At 36.9% G+C, this 24,256-nt stretch overlaps 1 protein-coding gene across 1 annotated transcript in view; it reads left to right on the forward strand.

Annotated features, from left to right (window-relative positions):
* The window catches only part of znhit6 (zinc finger HIT-type containing 6), a 33,502-nt gene extending 10,274 nt beyond the window's left edge, over nucleotides 1-23,228 (forward strand). The window contains exons 6-10 of the mRNA XM_067370886.1: nucleotides 6,348-6,413; nucleotides 8,043-8,123; nucleotides 12,846-12,926; nucleotides 19,650-19,774; nucleotides 21,860-23,228. Coding sequence (XP_067226987.1) covers nucleotides 6,348-6,413; nucleotides 8,043-8,123; nucleotides 12,846-12,926; nucleotides 19,650-19,774; nucleotides 21,860-22,476 — 970 coding nt within the window. The 3' untranslated portion in view covers nucleotides 22,477-23,228. The remainder of the gene's footprint in view (nucleotides 1-6,347; nucleotides 6,414-8,042; nucleotides 8,124-12,845; nucleotides 12,927-19,649; nucleotides 19,775-21,859) is intronic.
* Nucleotides 23,229-24,256: the final 1,028 nt, after the last annotated feature.

Consider the following 24,256-nt stretch of genomic DNA (forward strand, 5'->3'; position numbering starts at 1 on the left):
GTCAGTTTAAGCTCTCGGATCTGGATTCGAGTACCTCTACAGTACTCTCTGTCCTTTGGCTTCTGCACCATGGACAGCCTGAGAAAAGATCTGGACTTGAGCGACCAGTTGGGAGCTGTAGCTGAGGGCTAACCAGGTGTTGTAAATGATAAGACACCTTTTTATGGTTTTTCCTTGCCCAGGGCCTACAACAGGTGTATGAGTGACTTGACCTCACTGTTGAAGAATCCTGGATCTCCTTCTGTATTCCAAAAATATTATGAAAACAAAACCAGTGCCCATGGTGATTAGAAAACTCACATGTATTTTTGTTTTACATTTGACTGTCCCAATTTTTCCTGTCCTCCGGCACATACCTCTGAACAGAAATACCCAAATATTTACTTGAGATCCAGAAAGGTGTTGTTTTCGGAGAAATGGATCAAAATGAAGGGGTCAGAATGATAAAGGTTTTTTTCTGACCCCATTGACAGATGTTTGTTTTCATTTGAATCACAAACTCAATTCATTTAAACCATTTTTTTTTTTAAATATTTCTACTGGAAAAGAAGCCAAAAAATGTTGAGGAAGAAAATCCCTTTTGCAGTGCATCACATAGCTTTTTCCATTAGGACGAAAAAAAAAAAAAAAGTTTCCATTGGCTGTTGGAGGCGTAACAATGCCTTTGCACCTGGTATTCCAGGCCTTCTCCTCCACGCCCTCCGTCCTGATCTCCAGCGGGCTGCCAAGCCTGTGCAAACTCATAAATTCCTTTGCCTGGAGGGCGGCAGAATGCTGGAACGTCTTTACACCTGTGAAAGGAAACCCTCCTCCACAGGGCACACCGACCAAACCCAGAACCTCCGCCCTGACCTGCTGCCCACCCCGGGGTGGAAATTCACCACCATTCCTGTTCGAACTGTTCTGCCAGAACCTTGATATCTGATCTCGCGTCTGAAGTGTGTGTTTTGGAGGGGCTGGTTGTGTAACAGTGCCATCTGGATTGGTGTGTGTGCTCAAGTCCTGGCAGCGACTCTCTCTGGGATTGGCACGCAGGGTTTTGTGGAAGCAGATGAGTCAGCGGATGATGGGCATATCAAAGATTCTTCTTGTTCTATTCATGTGATTCATGACATATGTAGCAAATAAGTCAGCGCTGAGTGTTTTCTTCACCTTTTGGCCCATTTTGACTCATGCAACGGTAAACAGGAGAGTGTTTAAAGGGTTTGTTCACCCAAAAATGTTACTGTCATTTACTCGCCCTCATGCTGCTCCAAACCCTCAAGACCTTTGTTCATCATCAAAACTTAAAATAAGATATTATTAATGCAATATGAGAGATTCCTGTCCATTGAAAGTCTATTCACCCAAAACTCTGACTCTTCAAAAGGTTCATAAAGACATCGTAAAATAAATCTATATGAATTGAGAGGTTTACACCATGTCTTCAGAAGAGATATGATTGCTTCAATTAATAAGTTTAATTTAGGCTTTTATACGGTATAATATTGATCAGTTGATCTAGATTTTAGATTTCAGAAGTTTTCGGCCTTACGGCATCCATTCACACATCCACTCATCCATCCATCCATCCATCCATCCATTCACACATCCACTCATCCATCCATCCATCCATCCATCCATATATCCATTCACACATCCACTCATCCATCCATCCATCCATATATCCATTCACACATCCACTCATCCACTCATCCATCCATCCATATATCCATTCACACATCCACTCATCCATCCATCCATCCATATATCCATTCACACATCCACTCATCCACTCATCCATCCATCCATCCATCCATATATCCATTCACACATCCACTCATCCATCCATCCATCCATATATCCATTCACACATCCACTCATCCATCCATCCATCCATATATCCATTCACACATCCACTCATCCATCCATCCATCCATATATCCATTCACACATCCACTCATCCATCCATCCATCCATCCATTCACACATCCACTCATCCATCCATCCATATATCCATTCACACATCCACTCATCCATCCATCCATCCATATATCCACTCATCCATCCACTCATCCACTCATCCATCCATCCATCCATCCATCCATATATCCATTCACACATCCACTCATCCATCCATCCATCCATATATCCATCCATCCATATATCCATTCACACATCCACTCATCCATCCATCCATATATCCATTCACACATCCACTCATCCACTCATCCATCCATCCATATATCCATTCACACATCCACTCATCCATCCATCCATCCATCCATTCACACATCCACTCATCCATCCATCCATATATCCATTCACACATCCACTCATCCATCCATCCATCCATATATCCACTCATCCATCCATCCATCCATCCATCCATCCATCCATTCACACATCCACTCATCCATCCATCCATCCATCCATTCACACATCCACTCATCCATCCATCCATCCATATATCCATTCACACATCCACTCATCCATCCATCCATCCATCCATCCATCCATTCACACATCCACTCATCCATCCATCCATATATCCATTCACACATCCACTCATCCACTCATCCATCCATCCATATATCCATTCACACATCCACTCATCCATCCATCCATCCACACATCCACTCATCCATCCATCCATCCACACATCCACTCATCCATCCATCTATCCATTCACACATCCACTCATCCATCCATCCATCCATCCATCTATCCATTCACACATCCACTATCCATCCATCTATCCATTCACACATCCACTCATCCATCCATCCATCCATCCATTCACACATCCACTCATCCATCCATCCATCCATCCATTCACACATCCACTCATCCATCCATCCATCCATCCATCCATCCATTCACACATCCACTCATCCATCCATCCATCCATCCATCCATCCATTCACACATCCACTCATCCATCCATCCATCCATCCATTCACACATCCACTCATCCATCCATCCATCTATCCATTCACACATCCACTCATCCATCCATCCATATATCCATTCACACATCCACTCATCCATCCATCCATCCATCCATATATCCATTCACACATCCACTCATCCACTCATCCATCCATCCATATATCCATTCACACGTCCACTCATCCATCCATCCATCCATATATCCATTCACACATCCACTTATCCACTCATCCATCCATCCATCCATTCACACATCCACTCATCCATCCATCCATATATCCATTCACACATCCACTCATCCATCCATCCATCCACACATCCACTCATCCATCCATCCATCCACACATCCACTCATCCATCCATCTATCCATTCACACATCCACTCATCCATCCATCCATCCATCTATCCATTCACACATCCACTCATCCATCATCCATCCACACATCCACTCATCCATCCATCCATCTATCCATTCACACATCCACTCATCCATCCATCCATCCATCCATCCATTCACACATCCACTCATCCATCCATCCATCCATTCACACATCCACTCATCCATCCATCCATCTATCCATCTATCCATTCACACATACACTCATCCATCCATCCATCCATCCATTCACACATCCACTCATCCATCCATCCATCCACACATCCACTCATCCATCCATCCATCCACACATCCACTCATCCATCCATCTATCCATTCACACATCCACTCATCCATCCATCCATCCATCCATTCACACATCCACTCATCTATCCATCCATCCATCCTTCACACACACATCCACTCATCCATCCATCCATTCAAACATCCACTCATCCATCCATCCATCCATCCACACATACACTCACTCATCCATCCGTCCATCCATCTATCCATCCATCCCAGTTTACACTTGGCATCCATGTGCCCTACAGCAGCGCTGCTGGTTTGACACAGCTCCAGTGAGGGTGGGATCAGTCTAGAGCTTAGATTTTATGTATTAAATCAAGCCCGACCCTACCCGAGCCCGAGCACGTTGTGTCCGAGCACGGCCCGGCCCGACACGTCCACTGTAATTATGAGCCCGAGCCCGATTTAAACCCGACCATTTTTAATATGTGGGCCTTTATAACCAGGGGCGGCGCCAGATTTTTTATTTTTTTTTAACGCAGGTGATGCTGTGCTAGATCATTTAGGCTACAGGGGGGAGCTGCGCAGTTATATAAATTATATAAATACTATTAATAAATGAGCAAAAATTGGCCACTCAATATTAAATATTAAATTATTTTAATTATCATAATTAAAGTTTTAATTTTATTAAATTGAACAAGCTCAACATTCAGCATTCAATTAAATATTCTTAAAGATTAATTATTATTAATAATGTTACTTCAACATTTTGTTATTTCAACATAATATGTGTGTGAGCAACAAGCAAGATGTGCATTTGTAAATTCGGTGACAGCGTGTTACCAGTTTCAAAAGGTGTGTGACCGCGGCGCGCCGGCGCCTCCATGTCATAATTAAATTGTCTGCTATATTGCTTTTTATGTATTAAATCCAGGTAATTGGATGATGAAAAATGTATTAAAATTAAGATACAATTTATACTAAACGAAATTCACTTTAAAGAAAATCTTTCTTCAAAACAAAACTTAAACTTGAAACTATATGTGTTATTTAATGGCTAAAACACGTAGACTACAGACTCTCTTTTTGTTCAAATTGCAGCACATTCATTTAATTCTGAATTTTGCACATGTAAGTTGAAAAGCATTTGTTTGTGCATAGTAAACATATCTGTAACATTTATCAAGTTAATTTATTAATTATTAGGCCTATCTTAATGAATAATACGACAAGGAAGAAGCATGTAAACTGCGTTGTTTGTTTATTAAAACTAGTTTAAAATGTTTCCATACCTCCGATTTTCCTCCAGACTTGCTCAAAGTTAATTCTCCTGTTTTAACTTTTTTGCTTCTTCAAGCTCCATGTTGTACTTAAGCCTCGTTTCGGCTCCGACAAGGTTTTGTTCCGTCCTCTGAGCGGTGTCAACTCACACCAGAAGCATTTCAGAAGCGAAGCGGCTGGATTCGCGAGACCACTAGATTTGCCTGGCCAACATTGTTTTCGTTAAATTTTTCATGTTTTTAATGGCTAAATGGTTATATTTTGTCCGGTTTGATTGTGTTTATTGCTATGCCATACTTTATTTTGCTGTAGCCATACAGATGAAGTTAACACACTTAAAATTCCAGTTATGGACAACAAAAACAAAGAAATGTCTCTTGTCTTCAGTTTCTGTCATTATAGTGATGTGAAATATCAGCAGGAGTTTACAGGATTATTTTGACTTTATTTTGTATTTGAGCCGCGCGTCAAAAATAAGCGAGGCGCCTATCTTTAGCGAAGCGGCGCAGTGAGCCCCTTCTGGGATGCTTCTCAAACACACCGCGGCGCGGCTGGTGTAAACACGAGCATTGACTAGAGTAGCCGCGAATCAGCTCCGGTAGCCGCGTCGCAGCCGTAACGTGCCGCACACAGCAGGTGTGATGCGTCACGCGTGCGAGACTGCGAGTGGACGAGACGCTGCGCATGACACGTGACGTGCTTTATCAAGGGCCCGGCCCGACCCGGGCTCCGGCTCGGGCAGAGAATCTAAGCTCTAGATCAGTCTGCCCGGCTGATTACAGGGCTTGTATTTGTTTCTTTTCATCCATATTGAAGCAGATCAGTGCCAGGATGGCGCTGACAGAGCCAAGTTTTCTGGCTCGTGCATGATGCATTAAGAGGTCTTGAGTGTAAAACTCTTGGCAGCAGCAGCTGTGGAAACGGTCAGTGGTATTTCATGTTCTTTGGATCTTGTAAAGAAACCCTTCGTTTTATTGTCTGTACTCCAGTTATGTGGCTCAACATGGGTTTTCGGCCAACTGAATTATCGTCATCATAACCATGATGCCCAGCATTGATTCGTTCCCTCCAAACGCACACCTTCTCGATTGCATTAGCAACACTGGCCTGTCAGAGCGGGCGACACTCCAGCATGTTGTTCCAGTAAATACTAACGATGATGCCAGACAGGCCTGGATCAACATGTGCAATCTGAATTACGTGAACCGGTTTATTGTTGTGCATAGTGATGTTGCCTGGACTGTCCAGCTTTGTCAAGTCAGAGTTTCATTACTGGAAAAACTTTGCTGTTGGCTGTCAAACCGAGCTTTTATGAACATAACTTTCTCTCTGCTAGAACATTGAGACCATGATTTCAGAGCTTCACATCGATCAGATTTTCAAATTATTGCTCTGATGTGAGTCAGTAACTCTGGACCGGGATGTATATTGCATTATGTGGTCTAGATGGTGTTTTGGGAACCATAATAACTCAATTGTGAAATCTGTCTGGTTTTAATCCTGCAGGGAAGGACGATTCCACTGGCATCTGAAGATCCATTTTCCTCAGAGCAATGCGGTTTATTCAGAGAGGTATAAAACACCCTTCTCTTCTGTTTCGGTATTTTTAAAAGTATTTATTCAGCGCTTTGGGTGATGACGTTTTATGATTTCTGCGATGTGGTAAACCTGGATAGAATCATGTAATGTACAGTATGTCATGGAATTTGGCAAAATCTGGATTAATAATTCAAAAGCAAGGCTGTACATTTAATCTAATCGTGATATGGATTGTTCTTTTTTATTTGATTACATTTTAAATTATTAATTAATTAGTTATACCTTAATTTATTAACCCCGTTTTTGATAATACATTTGAATTATAAAATAAATCCAGAAAAATTATTACAGACAACATAATTTCTGGGGGGGAAATCAAACATTTCATAGGGCCTATTATTGTAACAAAATTTATTACATTTTTAATTTGTGTTTGTTTTATGAATTGGTCATGCTTTTTAATTAAAAGCTTTTAAAACAAAATCCAGAAAAATTAAAACAGAAAACACAGAATTTGAGGAAAATAAAAACGAATTTGGGGTGAAAAAGTAAAATGGATTTCATAGGGCCCTAAAAATGTAATTTTTCATTAACTTTTCAATAAATTGTATAGGTTTCATAATTTAATAGACATGCATTAACTTGGAAAATGAAAAGCCAATTGCCCTGTTCAAATACCCACACTTGCGGTCTTTGCACTTGACCACTTGTCTACTTACATGATGTATTTCCTGTATTTGGCTCAAGTGTTCAAGTGGGCGTGAAGACTGCAAGTGTGTCCAGAACTTTTGATTAGTCAATGGATAAAATGTGTAACACTTTATGCATTGCTACCAAATTATATGTAATATATAATTAATTTAACACAGTCAAATTCACGATTTCGGTGCATGCGAGTTCCCAAACATAATGCATGATGGGATACGCTTAGCCTTGAATACTGCTCCAAATTGGTATTCCAGATAGTGTGGGTTTAGTGTGCATTAAGAGCACTGCACTTGGGCATTTTTACCCTTTATATTGCTTTTTATGTATTAAATCCAGGTAATTGGATGATGAAAAATGTATTAAAATTAAGATACAATTTATACTAAACGAAATTCACTTTAAAGAAAATCTTTCTTCAAAACAAAACTTAACAAACTTGCCTGGCCAACATTGTTTTCGTTAAATTTTTCATGTTTTTAATGGCTAAATGGTTATATTTTGTCCGGTTTGATTGTGTTTATTGCTATGCCATACTTTATTTTACTTTTTAAGACATGGGACAGTCTTGTGCACTTACTTCCTGTCACATGCACAAGTCTCAAGTGACCAAGACCGCAAGTGTGGGTATTTGGACAAGGCAATCATTTATTGGTAGCATTATTTAAGGATAAAAATGAAAGTGAATACTTATAGAACCTTTATGGACCATCAGAATGACTCTTATTTCATTCAAAATCCTTGAAACAAGAGATCTCGAAGAACAATTCATAGTAACCATATCTGTCAGGATTCAGAAAACACCACAGAAGTGTTTTGGTCACTATGAACTGTAGTATGGACAAGAGCTGTATGATTTGTCAGAATCATAAGGGTGAGGGTGTGTAAATATTGATAATGTTCATTTTAGTGCAAACTTTTATTTGTTTTTCATTACTTGATTTCTCCTTTCCTCAGGTTTCCTGATAACAAAGTGCTCGATGAGATTCTTAACGACTACATTCATCCTTCAGAATCAGATCCGGTCAAACGGCAAAAGTATGTATCCTGTCAACGCCACATTTATCTGACTTCAAATGTACAAGTTCTTAGTGCTGCACGATTAATCGTATTTTAATCATCCTTATGGGCCGAAACCCCATTTTGACAAATGTAAAGACCCTTTTAGGCCAAAAGTGAAATGAATAAGCCTCAGGCTGAAGAAAATGCCAATTCACGCCTGTACAGTAGAGGGCGCAGCTCAAACCTTTTAGCTGTGCTGCAGTTCTCGATCACAGAAGAAAGTTCAATACTCTTACTTCAGCCAGTTTTGCTTATTGGCTAAATTAGATAAAATGCCATCAAAACAAGAAAAATGCATGCGTAATGACTCTGACTGCTGACAAACAGCGATTTAACATTGATCCGATTGGACGACGACTCTCACGGCTCAGCAGAAGATGCCGTTTTAAAACACGCAGGTCTTAAGTCGACGCCATATTTCTCAACAGAGCCACTGACATCTGATGGGTGCTTGACATTTTCAGATTTCTTGACGTCTGCATCTCATTTCTGATGTTTAATGTAATCTTTAGGACATTTTACAGCTGACGTGTGGCATAAGCGCAGCATTGTCAGTCAGTGAGATTGTTTCTGGCTCTTTTTGTCGGTTCTGTCAGAGTTTATTGATGACAGACTGCCAGGGAAAAGTGGGACGGATTCATTTTTTAACTTTTCCACAAACTGACGAAAAACATGATGAAAGTGGCAATTGTTTCTTTCTAGAACCATTTGGGTCAGCATGTTGTAATTATTACGAAACGTCTGCCATTTTATTCAGACCATGAAATTCAGCTGGAGCATACATGCAGAAATGAAGCTGTGGTTTGGAGTTGGAAATAAACTCTTTACAGTGTGATAATAGGCCACAAAATCAACACTAGAATAGAGTTGGGCATCTTTTGGATGACTTGCTCTTGATTCCAGGCATCTTTTAAGGGAGGGTTTGATAGTTTTGTAAGTTATTGTGAAAGCCAGTGCTTACTTTCATCAGTTTTAGCCCAGAGATCAGTGCTGATTCATGTTATTCCATCACAGTAGCTCATTAAACATGCACAGACGAGTTGGTTAAAGTGGTGGATATCATCTTTAAGTTATCATGGCATGAGAGTTCACCCTGTTTACTGTATTAACAGCACTAGACCACCCTAGAGCTGAATTAATGGCAGAACTAATCTAGACTTTAGGGCTGTCAAACGATTAATCGCGATTAATCGCATACAAAATAAAAGTTTGCCTAATATATGTGGGTGTACTGTGTGTAATTATTATGTATATATAAATACACACAAATTAATGTATATATTTAAGAGAAATATGTTATTTATGTACAAAATATTTTTATTTATATATAATATAAATTATATAAAAATATAAATAAATACATATACTCATGTGTTTGTGTGTATATATATATATATATATATATATATATATAATAATTACACACAGTACACCCACATATATTAGGCAAACTTTTATTTTGTATGCGATTAATCGCGATAGCCCTACTAGACTTTTGCATGTTTCGGTCTTCTCTGTATGGAGTTAAAAAAGTGTCAAAATTAATTTATTTAAAATTCCCAAATGTGTAACCTAAGATCATATATTTTCTATGGCTGAGTTAAAAATATTGATTTTAATCAATTCTCATTTGGTGAACCGATATTGATTCTTAAATTCTAAGAATCAACCTTTTAGTCTATTGTTTTTTTTAGTTGAACAAAACTTTGTAGCTCCTCCCATCCAATAAATCGCAATAGCCTTTGAGCTGTATTACTTCTGACATGGAACAAAGTCTCAGCTTTCAAATTCTGTCAATTCTATGAAGAAATTTAAACACTAAATGCCCCTTTCTTTAATGCGTGGTGACAGATTGCTGTAGCCAATCATCTCTTCCTCTTTACTCCTAGTTACAGCACCAAATAAACATGAGTTAACATCAGAAGGAATGTTGTAAGATACAGTACAACTTTAAAGATTTATTTTTGCCTTAATTATGATGGGACAGTAAGCAGACTGGAAGCGAAGTGGGAAAGCGAGTGGGGGGGACGGGATCGGAAAAGGTCTGCGAGCCAGGACTCGATGGCGCTATATGTTGGTGCTGCCCACGAGGCTATCGGCACCGACTAATACAGTACAACTTACTGAAATAATTCTCATGTAATTGATCAATCAGTGTTTCAACTGTCAATAAAACAGCTTGAGAACAATGTTGCGTTACAATTACCTCAGAAAAGCCATTCAGTGACCATAAATTCATTAGTTAGCTAGTAGTCTCGCATAGCCAGAGCTTCAGACTGATGGTCTGGACTCCATCGCAACTTCCATTGGCCAAGAACCGCCCAAGAGGACGTTTGATTGACATGTAACGCAACTAGTCACAGTTTGTTTTGTTCTGCGTCATGTTTGGGCGAATGAAAATGTAAAGTAGATGTCCCTACAATAACAGACCGGCGTGCATCTAATAAATGATTAATTCAAGAACGTTTACTGCAACAATGAAGCCGCAATCATCACAAATCATTGTTTAGTTGAACCTTATAAAGTGCTGCTTTGGCTTTCTTTTTCCATGAGGGGGTTTGGCATCACAACAACTTTGTTTCCAGGTAAACCGTTAAAAAACGCTACACAAGTCTCCCAGAAATCCTGTCCAATTCAACCAATCAGATGACAGATGATGAAAGTTTTTAATTAATTTCCATTTTGTGTGCCTTTTACGCCAGATGATCAGCCAGCGGCCCGTGATGTCTGAGGCTGAGACTGTTCAGCTAGAAAAATAACTCTAGAGAGGAATATTTTAGATAAATATATGCACTATTTTACATATATATTACATATACATACATAAATCTGCCATGCACTGAATCGATATTGAATTGAAATTGGAACTTAATCGAATCACAAGCTTGTGAATGGTGAAGTTTGTGTCAATACCTTGCCCTGATAAACCATAAAAACACATATTTTATTTCATCTAGTTGCCAAAGCAACATTTTACATTTTCATTTCCTTGACATTTACATTTCATTTTGTAAATGCATTGATTTTGAGAGCATTTTAGCTCCATATGTCTGCTGTTCTTACTGAGATACAGATGAGATTTAATTGTGTCTGGAAATCATACAAGGGACAAAATCAAATAAACTTCATCTCCTGACAGAACGGAGGGAGTTGAATGATTCAGCATCATGTCCAATCCCTTTTTCCGTCGTCTCTGTTAGTTACGCAACATGGAGAGCAGCGAATGCATTGCTTTGATTTCAGGAATCAGCTGTCAGAACATGTTCCACGCTTCCACATAAGTGCATTTGTGTGTTTTGGATTCTCCGGTGATGAACGCTGTCGGATTCGGCTCCGATGAAAGCTCGACTCTGTCTGAGTGGGTTGAAATGAATGATGGGTTTTATCAAGATAACCATCAGCTTCAGGAACACAATGGAAACACGTCATGGTGGGTGGAGGTGTCGGACACTGAGGGATGAGGTTTAGGGCCGTTTCATTCGCGGTCAAGAGTTTGGACACGTACTTATTCTTTATTCAGACCGTTTTCAATATGCTGTGATGAAAACTCTGAAATAACACACATGGAAGTTTGTATGATTGTATGTGTGATTTATATTTAAATTTATGGTTGCATCAAATCAAAAATCCAGAGTAATCCAAACAGAAATTTCTGAAAAACATGTGATTAGGCCATATTGTTGTAAGACGACAAAATATATTATTAAATTGTTAACGTTTTTTTTTTTTATTTAATTTATTAAACATGCTTTTTAATTATTAAAATTTTATTATTTCATTAAACAGAATCCAGAAAAAAATTTAAATGGAAAAACAGAAATTAGAAAAAAATAAAACAGGGTTTTGTATAGAAACAAGTGTTGTTAAACTTTTAAAATTAAATTATGTGTGTCATGATTTCAATTGATTATTAAACTTTAATTAAACCATTAAAACATAATCAAGAAAAATTAAAACAGAAAACACAGAATTCCATAGGAATTGTTTGTTAAACATTTAATACATTTTTGTTAAATTGTATTTGTTTCATGATTTCAGTTAGACATAATTTTTATTACTAAAATTTAATTTAACCAAAAATGGAATCCAGAAAAAATTAAAATGGTTAAAACAAAAAGTAATTTAAGAAAAAAATCAAATGTTTCATCAGGCCCTACAACTTCTACATTTTAATTTTTGAATTTACACTTTATAGTTGTCTCATTTTAAACATTTGACTTAAAATAAAGTTGTTGTTTTTTAAGATCATGAGAAGCATAAATTCAGTCAAATGTGTCTGAACTTATGACTAGCCGTCTATATGTTACCAAACCAGCTAGTTAGTCTTATCAGGCGTGACTGCGGACACAAACCATGTGGATTTGTGTGTGTATGTATTCCCCAATAAAGTCAAGATGAAATCAAAACTGACACTGTTTACTTTCTTAATGCACATTCCAGTATCCAGCCAGTTTTACTCAGATATGTCACGTTATGCAAGTAAAACGTGTTGCGAATGCAGTTAAAAGGTCTGTTTTTCTCTTTACGTTTCTTTCCTTCCAAACACACACATGTCACCACCATCAAATAGTGCTTAACTGTACTGACATGAGCTTAATGAGACACACACACACACACACACTACAGTATGATAGCACTGAATGTGTATTTCCAGTTTGGTCCGGTGAGGCTGATCTCATGTGTGTGTTGTGTTTCCAGGTTAAAGGTGTACGTCCACATTCCTCAGGAGGACATCAGAGTCTTTCTGAAGGCAGAGCAGAAACAAGCCAACTCTCCCAGGTAAGACACTGTCCGCCCATCCGTCCTTCTGTTTTATGCGTTTGTTTATTTATGTATGTATTTTATTTGCTTTATTAATATAATTTATTTATTTTATTTGTTTAATTTATTAATTAATTTAGTTTGATTAATAATAAACATTCATTATTATGTATTTGTTTATTAATGTCTTTATTTTTCTTTATTTTGATTGTTCAATTAATTAATTAATTAAATTAGTTTATTAGTGTACATTTATTTTGTGCATTTTATTTGTTTATCAATGTAATTATTTATGCATTTATTAATAAATGCTATTTATTTATTTTTATTTGCTTAATACAATTATTTTATTTTTGTTTAGTTCTTTTATTTAATTTATTTATTCATTTAATTTAAGTATTATTAATTAGTTATGCATTTTATTTATTAATGTAATTTTTATTTTATTAATTACATTTTTGTATTAAGTTTATTTTTATTTTTATATTTTGTTTAATGTAATTATTTTACTTTTGTTTATTACATTTATTTAAGTGTATTACTAAATGCTATTTTTATTTATTAATGTAATTATTTTTTTATTTAATGTTTATTAATGTATTTTATTAATTCATAATGTATTTTTCTGTATTTGATAATCTTTTTTTATTATTATTAATTTGCTTCTGAAATTGTCAATCTCTATAAAGTGATTTTTAAAAATCCTTATATCATCAAAATCATGGAAATGCATTTGCCAACTCTGTAAATGATCTTCAATTGTATTCGGTTAAACATGCAGATGTAATTGGCGACAATAGCTGTTTGGTCAATATTATTGGTGAAAAAAAAAAATTCTGCTGCCAAAGCAAATCCACTTTGATGAGATTAATACGGTAAAACCGACGCCATCGTTACTGTTCGTATCACTGTGTATCGAGCTGAGATTCAGATATGATAATGAGCATTTGGTTTCACAACAGAATGAGCCATCTGACCAATCGGAGCAGAGCAGTTCTCAGAAAGGCGGGGTTTAGAGAGACTGAATCCTTCAACAAACCGTTTCAGATGCTGAGAGAAAAGAGCTGATGCTGCAGTGGATATTATGAGAAAATTAAAGTGTTTTTTGACCTTGGATGAATGTGAACCTGTTGTAGGAGACACATTTAAGAGCCTTGGCACAATAGGGGCTCTTCAGCCGTTATAAAACCAAATATTGTCAAAAATATGACACATGATGAGAGATGATTTGATTGCTTTTACTTAGTCCAGACAATACTGTAACACACTGATCAGCGATAGAAGAAAAATAACAGTGAGTGTTGATGTTCTCATCGCTTTAGGGCCTAATCTTAGCATGTGACGTGTGTTTTCGGCTTCCTGTCCTTGTAAATGCCACTTGAGTGATATGTGTGTGTTTTATTGTGTCTTTGGTAAGAAGGAAACATACCCTGAGATAACGGAGGCTTTCGATTGGCTGAAGCCCTCTCTCTGATTTATTCCTCCTTGTATGAAATCGACAAAAAATGCTTTATGGGAATGACATCACTGCTCATAAATTCCCCTGGAGTTACGCAGTCGGAGCGCTTTGGGACTCATCAGAGATGATTTTGTTTTCGTGTCAGAGGGCCGTGTGAGAGTCGTAAAGCCCACAGTCTGAACTGCTCCTGGATCAGTGGCTTTGCTAGTGTTTTTGCCCCCAGTGTTATTTTAGTATCATTGAGATACTATTATTTATTTATTTTTTTCTTCTCCTTATTTGAATTATTTTTGTATTTTCTGTTTTCATTTTAAAGATTAATTAATTTTGTTGGGTTTTTTTTGGCATTCTTACTCGTTTTTTTATTTATTTTTTTATTTATTTAGTATGTCTAGATAGTTTTTATTCATTTTCATGTCAAGTTACGATACTGCGCAGAACCACATGGAGATGAAAAAAAAAAAACTAAAAAACTAAACCAACCGCCTTGACCTGACTGCATTTAACTACTACTGTACACGGATCCATTCAGAATTACTAAACGCATGACAAATCAAAACATTATCCTGAATGTGTGTGGAAACAACGGGAATGTACTAAAATATGTCTGTGCATACAGTGCTCAGCGTAAAAGAGTACACCCCCTTTGAAAAGTAACATTTTAAACAATATTTCACTGAACACAAAAGCAATTTCCAAATTGTTGACAGGCTAAGTTTTATATAACATCTGTTTAACTTATAACATGAACGTAAGGTTAATAAAATAACTTGGAGAACAAAATTTTCAGTTTAATTCTTTTCTAATTTAACAAGAATTCAACCTCAGGTGAGTATAATTCTTCATTACACAGGTGTCCAGCAGACAGTTGACTATAAAAGGGTGTTAAAACCCCATTTCATGCTGTCAGCAATGGCACCACATGGAAGATAAATGTCACAAGACCCGAGAAAGAAAATCATTTCTTTACACCAAAAAGATGAAGGCTACAAGAAGATCAGTCAGAATAGCAAAAGTGGTACAAAATTGTAATCCTTAAATGCATACCACTCACTACTCATTCACTACCCTCCTCCTCGTTCATTTTTTAAATTTAGACATCAACCTTCTTGGTATTCCTCAATCAATTCATTATAAAGAATATAACAAGAAAAAAATAATAAAATTATAAAAGAATGCCCATTTTTTTTATTGTAAAAATTTTATTGGGTCGCTAACGACCCGAGGTGTGTATGAGTGTACAGATATTTTTTCTGCACAACAATAATTGAATCTTAGATGACGGAATAAGTGCAATTCACCTTTATTCCACAAGGTGGCAATGTCTGATACACAATGCTGAAGTGACGACTCATTTAGACAGAAAACAAAATAATAAAACAAACATGAAATGGCTCGCAGAGCGAGTACTGAACGCAATCAAATATGACTGTAACTGTTACTGAATGGATCTGGTGAAGCTGTTAGTGATCAAAATATTGATTTTGAAGATGTTGAAAATTATATAGTTTTGAGAATACGTTTGAGATCGTGAATGGGCTCATATTGGTGACCTCTAACATAAAACTAGCCCATATTTGCTGAATTTATGGGAAATGAGCTCTGATGAGGACAGTGATGGCATAAAATATCTGCCAAAAACGGAGCCCTTTCAAGCTCCAAAAGGTAACAAAATACGCTTTTATTTTATTTTTCTGTAATTGTTACTCTAATATCAGAGGAGTTTTATATTATCGCGACAGGTAGAGATCCTTCTGTGTTAGATATAGATCCGGGTCGATAAAGACCCGGATATGTAAGAATGATTGGCGAAACAGTCATGCATTTAAGGGTTAAAAAAGATGGAACTGCAACCATCTCACAGAGATGGAAGTTAACGGAAGTTAACACCTTGAAAGGAGCGTCTTCTGATGAGAAGGGCTGAAGAAAATCAGCATGCAAGTTCACTTTAGTTATCTAAAGGCAGGAACACACCAAGCCGACGGTCGGCCGTCAGTCAGTTTTTGTTCATCTGCCGACTAAGTTTTCTCGGTGTTTCGGACCATCGGCTGAAGTTAGTCCTCGTTGGCTTTTTTTTTTTTTGGCCGATTCGACATGTTGAATCGGCATCGGAACTGCCACCTGCTGGTTCCGAAAGGCATTTCATCTTACGCAGGCGCAACACAATACGGCGTGCACTGCAGAGGAATGGCATGCATGGCTGCCTTCGACGAAAGAAGCCTCTCCTAAAGCCCAGGCACAAAAAAGCCAGCCTAGAGTTTGCCAGGGCCCACGCTGACAAAGATGAAGACCACTGGGACTCTATACTCTGGAGTCATGAGACCAAGATAAATGTTTGTGGAACTGATGGCTTCAAACCTGTATGGCGTCGCAAAGGTGAGGAATACAAAGAAAAATGCATGGTGCCTACAGTGAAACATGGAGGTGTCAGCATCCTTATGTGGGGCTGCATGAGTGCTGCTGGTGTCGTTTCACTGATGGCATCATGAATTCACAGATGAACTGCTCTATACTGAAAGAGAAGATGCTACCATCACTCCGTGCACTTTTCCAACATGACAATGATCCTAAACACACATCTGTTGGATTTGTGAAGAAGAACAGGGAGAAAGTGATTCAGTGGCTCCTGATCTGTACACCTGTGGGGAATTCTGAAGAGACGAGTTGAGCATCACTCTCCATCCAGCATCCAGTCTCTAAAAGAGCTCATTCTTGAAGAATGGAAAAAGATAGATGTTGCAAAATCGCCAACTTGTTCAATCCATGCCTTGAAGACTTGGTGCTGTCATTAAAAATCATGGAGGCCATACAAAGTACTAGATGCAGTAGTTTTTGTTGTGGGGTGTACTCACTTTTGCATCACCCTAATTTGAGTAAAACTAGAAAATGTGTAATCTAAGTTATATTATTAACCTTACTTTCATGTTATAAGTTAAACAGATGTTATATTAAACATTTTGGAAATAGTTTATAGTTTTTGTGTTCATATATATATATATATGCACAAAAGAAAACAAGATTAAAATAGAACAGATTCTGGAGTCACTCAGCTAAAATGACTGTTTTCTACTTAAAAGATATTTGTGTGAACGCTCTCTGAGCATACCTGTGGTTGAGAGACTCTTGTGCTCTCCAACACACACTCACACACACACTGTTCTGACAGCAGTAAGACTGTCAGCATGAAAACCATCAGCGCTGATTTACTCTCTAACAGCAGCTCGTCTCTTCTGTCCAACGTGGCTTTGGTTTGGCTTTTAATGGTGTTTATGAGCATCTCTAGTTTCAGGCTAGTGCTTGTGATCAGATGCCTGATTTTCACCTGCTGGACCAGTAAACGGCTGAAGGTGGACGTTTGTACAATTACACTAAAAGACTTTTACTTGCTAAAGTCTAAACTATCAATCAGACGACAGAAGGCGTGTGTGCCACGGGTTTATCAGATCACATTGATCATTTAAGGCCTTAGTCTTTTCTGCATAGGCTTGAGTAGGTTGCATTGCTACAGTATCTGTACATAATGCAGTTCATAAATATGAATTCTTATGCAACTGAACTTGTGCTCGCTGAGGTTTTCTTTGCACAGAAATGGGGCGTTTGTTTGTTGCGCACAAGCGTTGTTTTGTGTCCTTCGGCCCTGTCGAGCCAGCAAAGCCTCGCACATCCCTTGAGGTTTGGCTCGGTCTGGCTTGTTTTCCTTCGCGGTGCTTTTTGCCTCTTTGATTTGGCCTGGAAAACAGAATGAGGCGTCTGAGGATCTGTTGACGCAGGTGGCTGCATGTTCACCAACAGCGTCGTATTTGTTGGAATTGGTTCGAAATGCCTGGCTCTCTAAAAGCTCCTGTGTTTTGGATGAATCCCGAGCCACTTTCAAGCTGTGAGGAATCGACCGCTGTAAAATCCCTGATTTACGAGGCTCTCCGACTCATGACGGCAGGGCTCAGGGATTCGGTGATGTCATGTGAGAGAAAGTAAAAGGGCACGGCATTTGTTAAAGCTGTTACTGATTCATGTTGAACGAGTTTCCAGCCGTGAGCGAGATTTAGCCTCGAGTTGATTTTTATGGAGCCAAGACGTGACTGCTTCCTCTCGCACCTCCAACCATGATGTCATGGGAATGTTCTGGAAGCGACGAACGTCAACACAAGAAAATGGACGATTGGATTGAATATTAATGTTAAAATAAATTTATTATTATGAGTCGATGAATCAATTCTTGTTTCAGTGGCATCTCTTCTATACGGAGCCCTGCACATGACATGCAGGACAAAAATTGTCGGCTAAATCTTGAGCACGATTTATAAATCGAGGGAACTAAATGGTAAATCGTGCACACTATTTAGCCAATCGAAGGAATGAATTCGTAAATTGTCTGTACGAATTAGCAAATCGAGGGAACAAAATAGTAAATCGTCAGCGCTATTTAGCAAATCGAAGGAACAAATTCGTAAATTGTCCGTACGAATTAGCAAATCGAGGGAACAAAATTGTAAATTGTCAGCGCTATTTAGCAAATCGAGGGAACAAAATTGTAAATTGTCAGCGCTATTTAGCAAATCGAGGGAACGAAATCGTAAATTGTCCGCACGAATTAGCAAATCGAGGGAACAAAATTGTAAATTGTCAGCACTATATAGCAAATCGAGGGAACAAAATTGTAAATTGTCAGCGCTATTTAGCAAATCGAGGGAACGAAATCGTAAATTGTCCGCACGAATTAGCAAATCGAGGGAACAAAATTGTAAATTGTCAGCACTATATAGCAAATCGAGGGAACAAAATTGTAAATTGTCAGCGCTATTTAGCAAATCGAGGGAACGAAATCGTAAATTGTCCGCACGAATTAGCAAATCGAGGCAACAAAATAGTAAATCGTCCACGCTATTTAGCAAATCAAGGGAACAAAATTGTAAATCGTCAGCGCTATTTAGCAAATTGAAGGAACGAAATTATAAATTGTCCGCACGAATTAGCAAATCAAGGGAACAAAATAGTAAATCGTCTGCACTGTTTAGCAAATCGAAGAAGATAAATCATGCACACTATTTCTGCTCACCAATGCTGAATTTATGTGATCAAAAATACAGTAAAAATTGTGAAATATTATTCCAATCAGCTGTTTTCTATGTGAATATATAGTAAAGTGTAATTTATTCCTGTGATCAAAGCTGATGTATATCATTTGATGTATATCAAATATCATTAAAAAGGCTGATCATAATATAGATATTGTTGGCTGTAGTGTGACGTGTCACTTCATTTGTTTGTGTTGTTTTTGGCAGGTATCTCGAGCTGGACCTGAAGAAAAGTCTGCAGGAAAACCTGATGCACAAGACTATTGTGGAATACCCAGAAGTCTTTGTGGTTCTAAAACAGCACAGTCAGGAGTTCCTCGCTCACATACCAGGTACGAAACACACTCCGAATCGCACAAAATGCATTCCTCGCTTCTCTGAACACACACTAATATTGTGTGTAATATATCATACATCACCCCCAAATCACAAGCAAAAAACATTCAATATTAAATGCATTATTTATTATTTTTCATATGGAATTTTCTTATGTTTTTAAATAATATTGAGCAATTATTTTTATGCATTTTATGCAAGTACTAAAAATTTTAGTTCTGTGTTAGATGTATTAAAAACATTATTATTATTATTAAAACATTTTTTAGGTTATTAATTAAAGAATAATTTGCTTGAAAATTAAGCGAATTGACCCCATTCTTATTTTACTAAAATTGTAGTAATTGCTAATTTGATTTAATCATTGTTAAACGTATTAAACATAATATATTATCAATAATAGCATAAGGAATTTTTTTTCCATTATAAATTGTGCATATTTATACATTATTTACCCCTTATTTTACTCTTTTTATGTTAAATACTTTAAATAATGTTAGCAATTACTAAAATTTTTCAGTATTTGTTTATTATTAGATCTTTTAAAATAATACTAAGTTCTATTATGTTATGAAATTTTGCATATTTTTGCATTATTTACTTTTTTAAGTTAAATATTTAAAATAATTTTAGAAATTACTACATATTAAGTATTTAATTAATATTAGATGTGTTAAAATAATCATATTATTAATGATACATTTTTTTATTTATATATTGCACAAGGAATATTTTTACGTTTGTAAATAATTGAGAAATAATTTTCATGATAATTAAATATTTTCTCCCCATTCTAATTTTACTTTTAAACTTTGCTAAATAATTTTGTAGTTATTAATATTCTCAGTGATGGTTGTCATTACTATATTATTTTATTTAATATTTAAGCATATTACATTGGAGAGTGTTTAATTGTCATAAAACTGATCATAATGCAGAGAAAAAAACAAAACTTCATGGTCCAGAAGACACCCTTTATTTCTGTGAGCTAAAAGTTGTTTCTCTTCATGTTTTTTTTTTTTTTTTGTGAAATTCATTCACTACAACAGACAAGTGGGATTGACCAAACTTCCCCTGAAAGAGTTCCTTCTAGCACAACTTTCTTCATATGCCAATTCGCTTATGTAACTCATTTGGTAGCAGGTCCATCAACAGAGCTCTGGTAAAGATGAATGGAGGGCTGTTGATGTGGTATAGATTCTCACGAGGAGCCCATAATCTCAGCTTGATTTGTTTATAGTGTTTGCGGGTTCTCTAACCATAAAGATGTTTATGTAGGAAGTGGATTCAGTTCCTCTTCACACACACACACACACACACACTTACACAACACACTTGTATGCAGAACATGTGCTACTTGCTCTGGCCGTTGCGTAACTCGGGCGTTCGTGAAAAGGTCGAGGGAGAAAGGGAAAGGGCTGCTTGGTGAGAGAAAAGTGTTCAGAGCCAGCCAGCAGGGGTCTGCGATATCGACGCCAGCCGCGCTGATTCAGCAGCACTGTGATCGTTCGCCACACCCTCGTTTTTCGATGAGTTGACTTCACCTCTGTAGTATTTGTCAAACAGCCGTTGCATTTCTTTTCGGCTAACTTAAGACCAGATTTTTGTGATTTGTTTATAAAATTTCTGGAAACCGATTCTAAATCAGCTGTAAATCGGACGTTTCATCACGGTACGATCTCATACTGATTCTCTTACCAGCCATATGATAGTTGCTTATATATTTTCATTTATAGAACAGTTAGTTCTGGTTCTCGAATCTGACTGGCTGAGAGCCTTTTCCAGCCATGCAATCAGAAATCTGCCGGATCTACACTGGCAGCATTTCTCCCAGCGAGCGTCAATGGTGGAGGATCAAACCCACTGTCACTTGACAAATACTGCTGCTATTGTGTCACGGAAAGTAGTTTTAAGAGTTTGTTTTTTTAGTTTATATGTTTTTGTTTATGTATTTATACTTATTGTTATTATATATTTATTTAAATCAATTTGATTGAAATAAAAAATGTAATTACATTTTTATTCAAATAAATAAACTATGTGTATATATCGTTACACCTCTATTATGCTTCTTGTTCTAGAGCATTCCAGTGCCGTCCAGTGTGTCTCCAGAGCTCCATGTTCCCCGGCTGAACCACATTCAGAAGCTCCTGTGCACGTGGCCAAGAGGACTAAAGTCGTGCCCGAGGACGATGAGCTGGAGGAGGGAGAGCTTCGAAGTGATGAGGAGTATGAAAGCGCTGAAGACGATGATGATGGTGGTGATGAGAATAAGGTGCCTGTATCGCATCATGATGATGACAGTGATGAGGAAGAGCTTCACAACAGTGTTCTGGACGCTCCGGTAGATTGTGCGAACACAAACGAAGCAGTTTCGGTGAATATTGATAATGGTAGCTCGCTGTGTGAAGGCAGTAAGATTGCCGTTTCACCTCACGACTGTCAGCAAAACATCCCAGAACTTTCTGATGAGGACAAAAATGGCGATAGTGGTGCAAAGCATGACAAAGATGGAAAGACTGACTCTCAGCATGACTTCAGTCAAACCTGCGTCGACAAAACTCAGAGTTCATTGTGCGATCGTTCTGATGCAAGTGAAATTGAAGGGCAGGAAAACACACAAACTAGTGTGAGTAGAGAAAATACTAACATATATTCCAATGAAACTCACGTTGATGCAGAAGTTCAACTAGCATAGGCGCCGGAAATCCTCATGTTTATATTAGTGAGGATCATTATGTGATCTGTGCAAAACGATCCTGTTATCTAACGATCCTGATAATCAGACCAGAGTTGATAAGAGTTCAGAAACAACTCCAGATAAAGACAATAGCAGTAATCGTTGCCAAGGCAATGGACTGTTTTGGCGACTGATGTTTTGAGCACTGATAAGCGATATCAGGCGTCACACGTCATTGTGCTCATGGAGACGGACAAACGCAGAGACATTTCTGAAAAGGTCACGCTTTTACAGAACTCATGAAATGCTCTACATTCTATGATATTAACCTCAGGAAATTGTGTTAAAATAGTTGTTTCTAAACATGATTTGTTTTTGTCTAGATTTAAGTGACAAAATTAATCAATTTTATATTTAACAAAATTTGTTAGTCTGAATTCTTATTTTGTGCCTTAGAATTGCAACAGAAAATGTAACTACTATTCACAGGATTGTTGCGTTACAGATGTACACGGCATTTCAATTAATTTGTTTTCCAACATTGTGCTTTTGCAGAGTTATGGCAAACATTTGTTTATTTATGTACAAGTATTTTTATGCCATGTGCCTCTTTAATAAACTTCTGTATCTGTATGTGAATGTTGGCAGTTTTGAGTGTCATTTGTTAACGATGTTATGATTTGTGTGCACATGTAGGGGGCGTTTACATGACAGCATTTTTAATTCAAAACTTTTTATGCATTTTGTTTTGAAAGCTGTACAAGTTTTAAAGCGATAGCGACATTTCCACACAATGTGTACAATTTTATGTGATTTGTTTATAAAATTTGCGGAAACACATTAACTGTTCTGATAAAATATTTGCAATTTGCTGCTATTGCATTACATTAGATATATTATTTTATTCATTTTTTAAATCATTTTAATCATGTTTTTGTTTTTTACTTGTTAAATCAAAATGCATTTCTTTTAATCATATGTTTGTTTGTATATATTTATTTAAATCAAATTTGATTGAATTGTTTTATTTTAATTGAATTTAAATATTTTTACTTATTTATTTCAACTTAAATTATAATTATTTTTCTCTATACATTTCCATGTACCCTAGTTCATTTTTTTTTTTCGCACATTGCATCAATATATCTAGTTAATAGATGTCATTATACTTCCCCAGTCGATTAATTACACTAAGAATTTGAAACTTTTTTTTTTGTGTATCACAAATTTTCTGAAATGTTATGCATTATCTAATTAAATGTGCACTAAATTGCAAAGATTTCCAGAACATAAATCTCAACATTAGATAGAGACAGATTCAAAATTCTTGTTTTATTTTGTTGACATATTAGAGTTAAAGGATTTTACTGAGGGGATTTTGGAGATCTCTTTTTATCACTCCATAAATCAGAAAATACTGTCAAAAGACAGAAAAAAAAATACATATTTGTCTTTTTTAGGAATAAAATGTTATAAAAATGAGTGTGAATGATATATGAACAAACCCCTCAGTAAAAACCTTCAGAATATAGTCAGGAATAAAACTCTAAATTTTGGTGTTTGTAAGTGCTGCTGAAGTGGAGGAAAAAACTCATTTATAAACACACAGCCTTTAAATATTATATTGTAATTGAAGTCTACAGACGCAAACAGATAAAGTGCAGTAGAAGCAACTATTAAAGGTGTATTTTGGATGTTTTCTTTCCACTAGTTTTTTTTTTTTTTCCTTTATGAAATGCCAAATAGCCCAAAATCTCACCATTGACTGATGCATGGGGGAAAAACAGTGATTTTGCCT

Source organism: Chanodichthys erythropterus, chromosome 20 (assembly GCF_024489055.1).
Source record: "Chanodichthys erythropterus isolate Z2021 chromosome 20, ASM2448905v1, whole genome shotgun sequence".
Classification (NCBI taxonomy): domain Eukaryota; kingdom Metazoa; phylum Chordata; class Actinopteri; order Cypriniformes; family Xenocyprididae; genus Chanodichthys; species Chanodichthys erythropterus.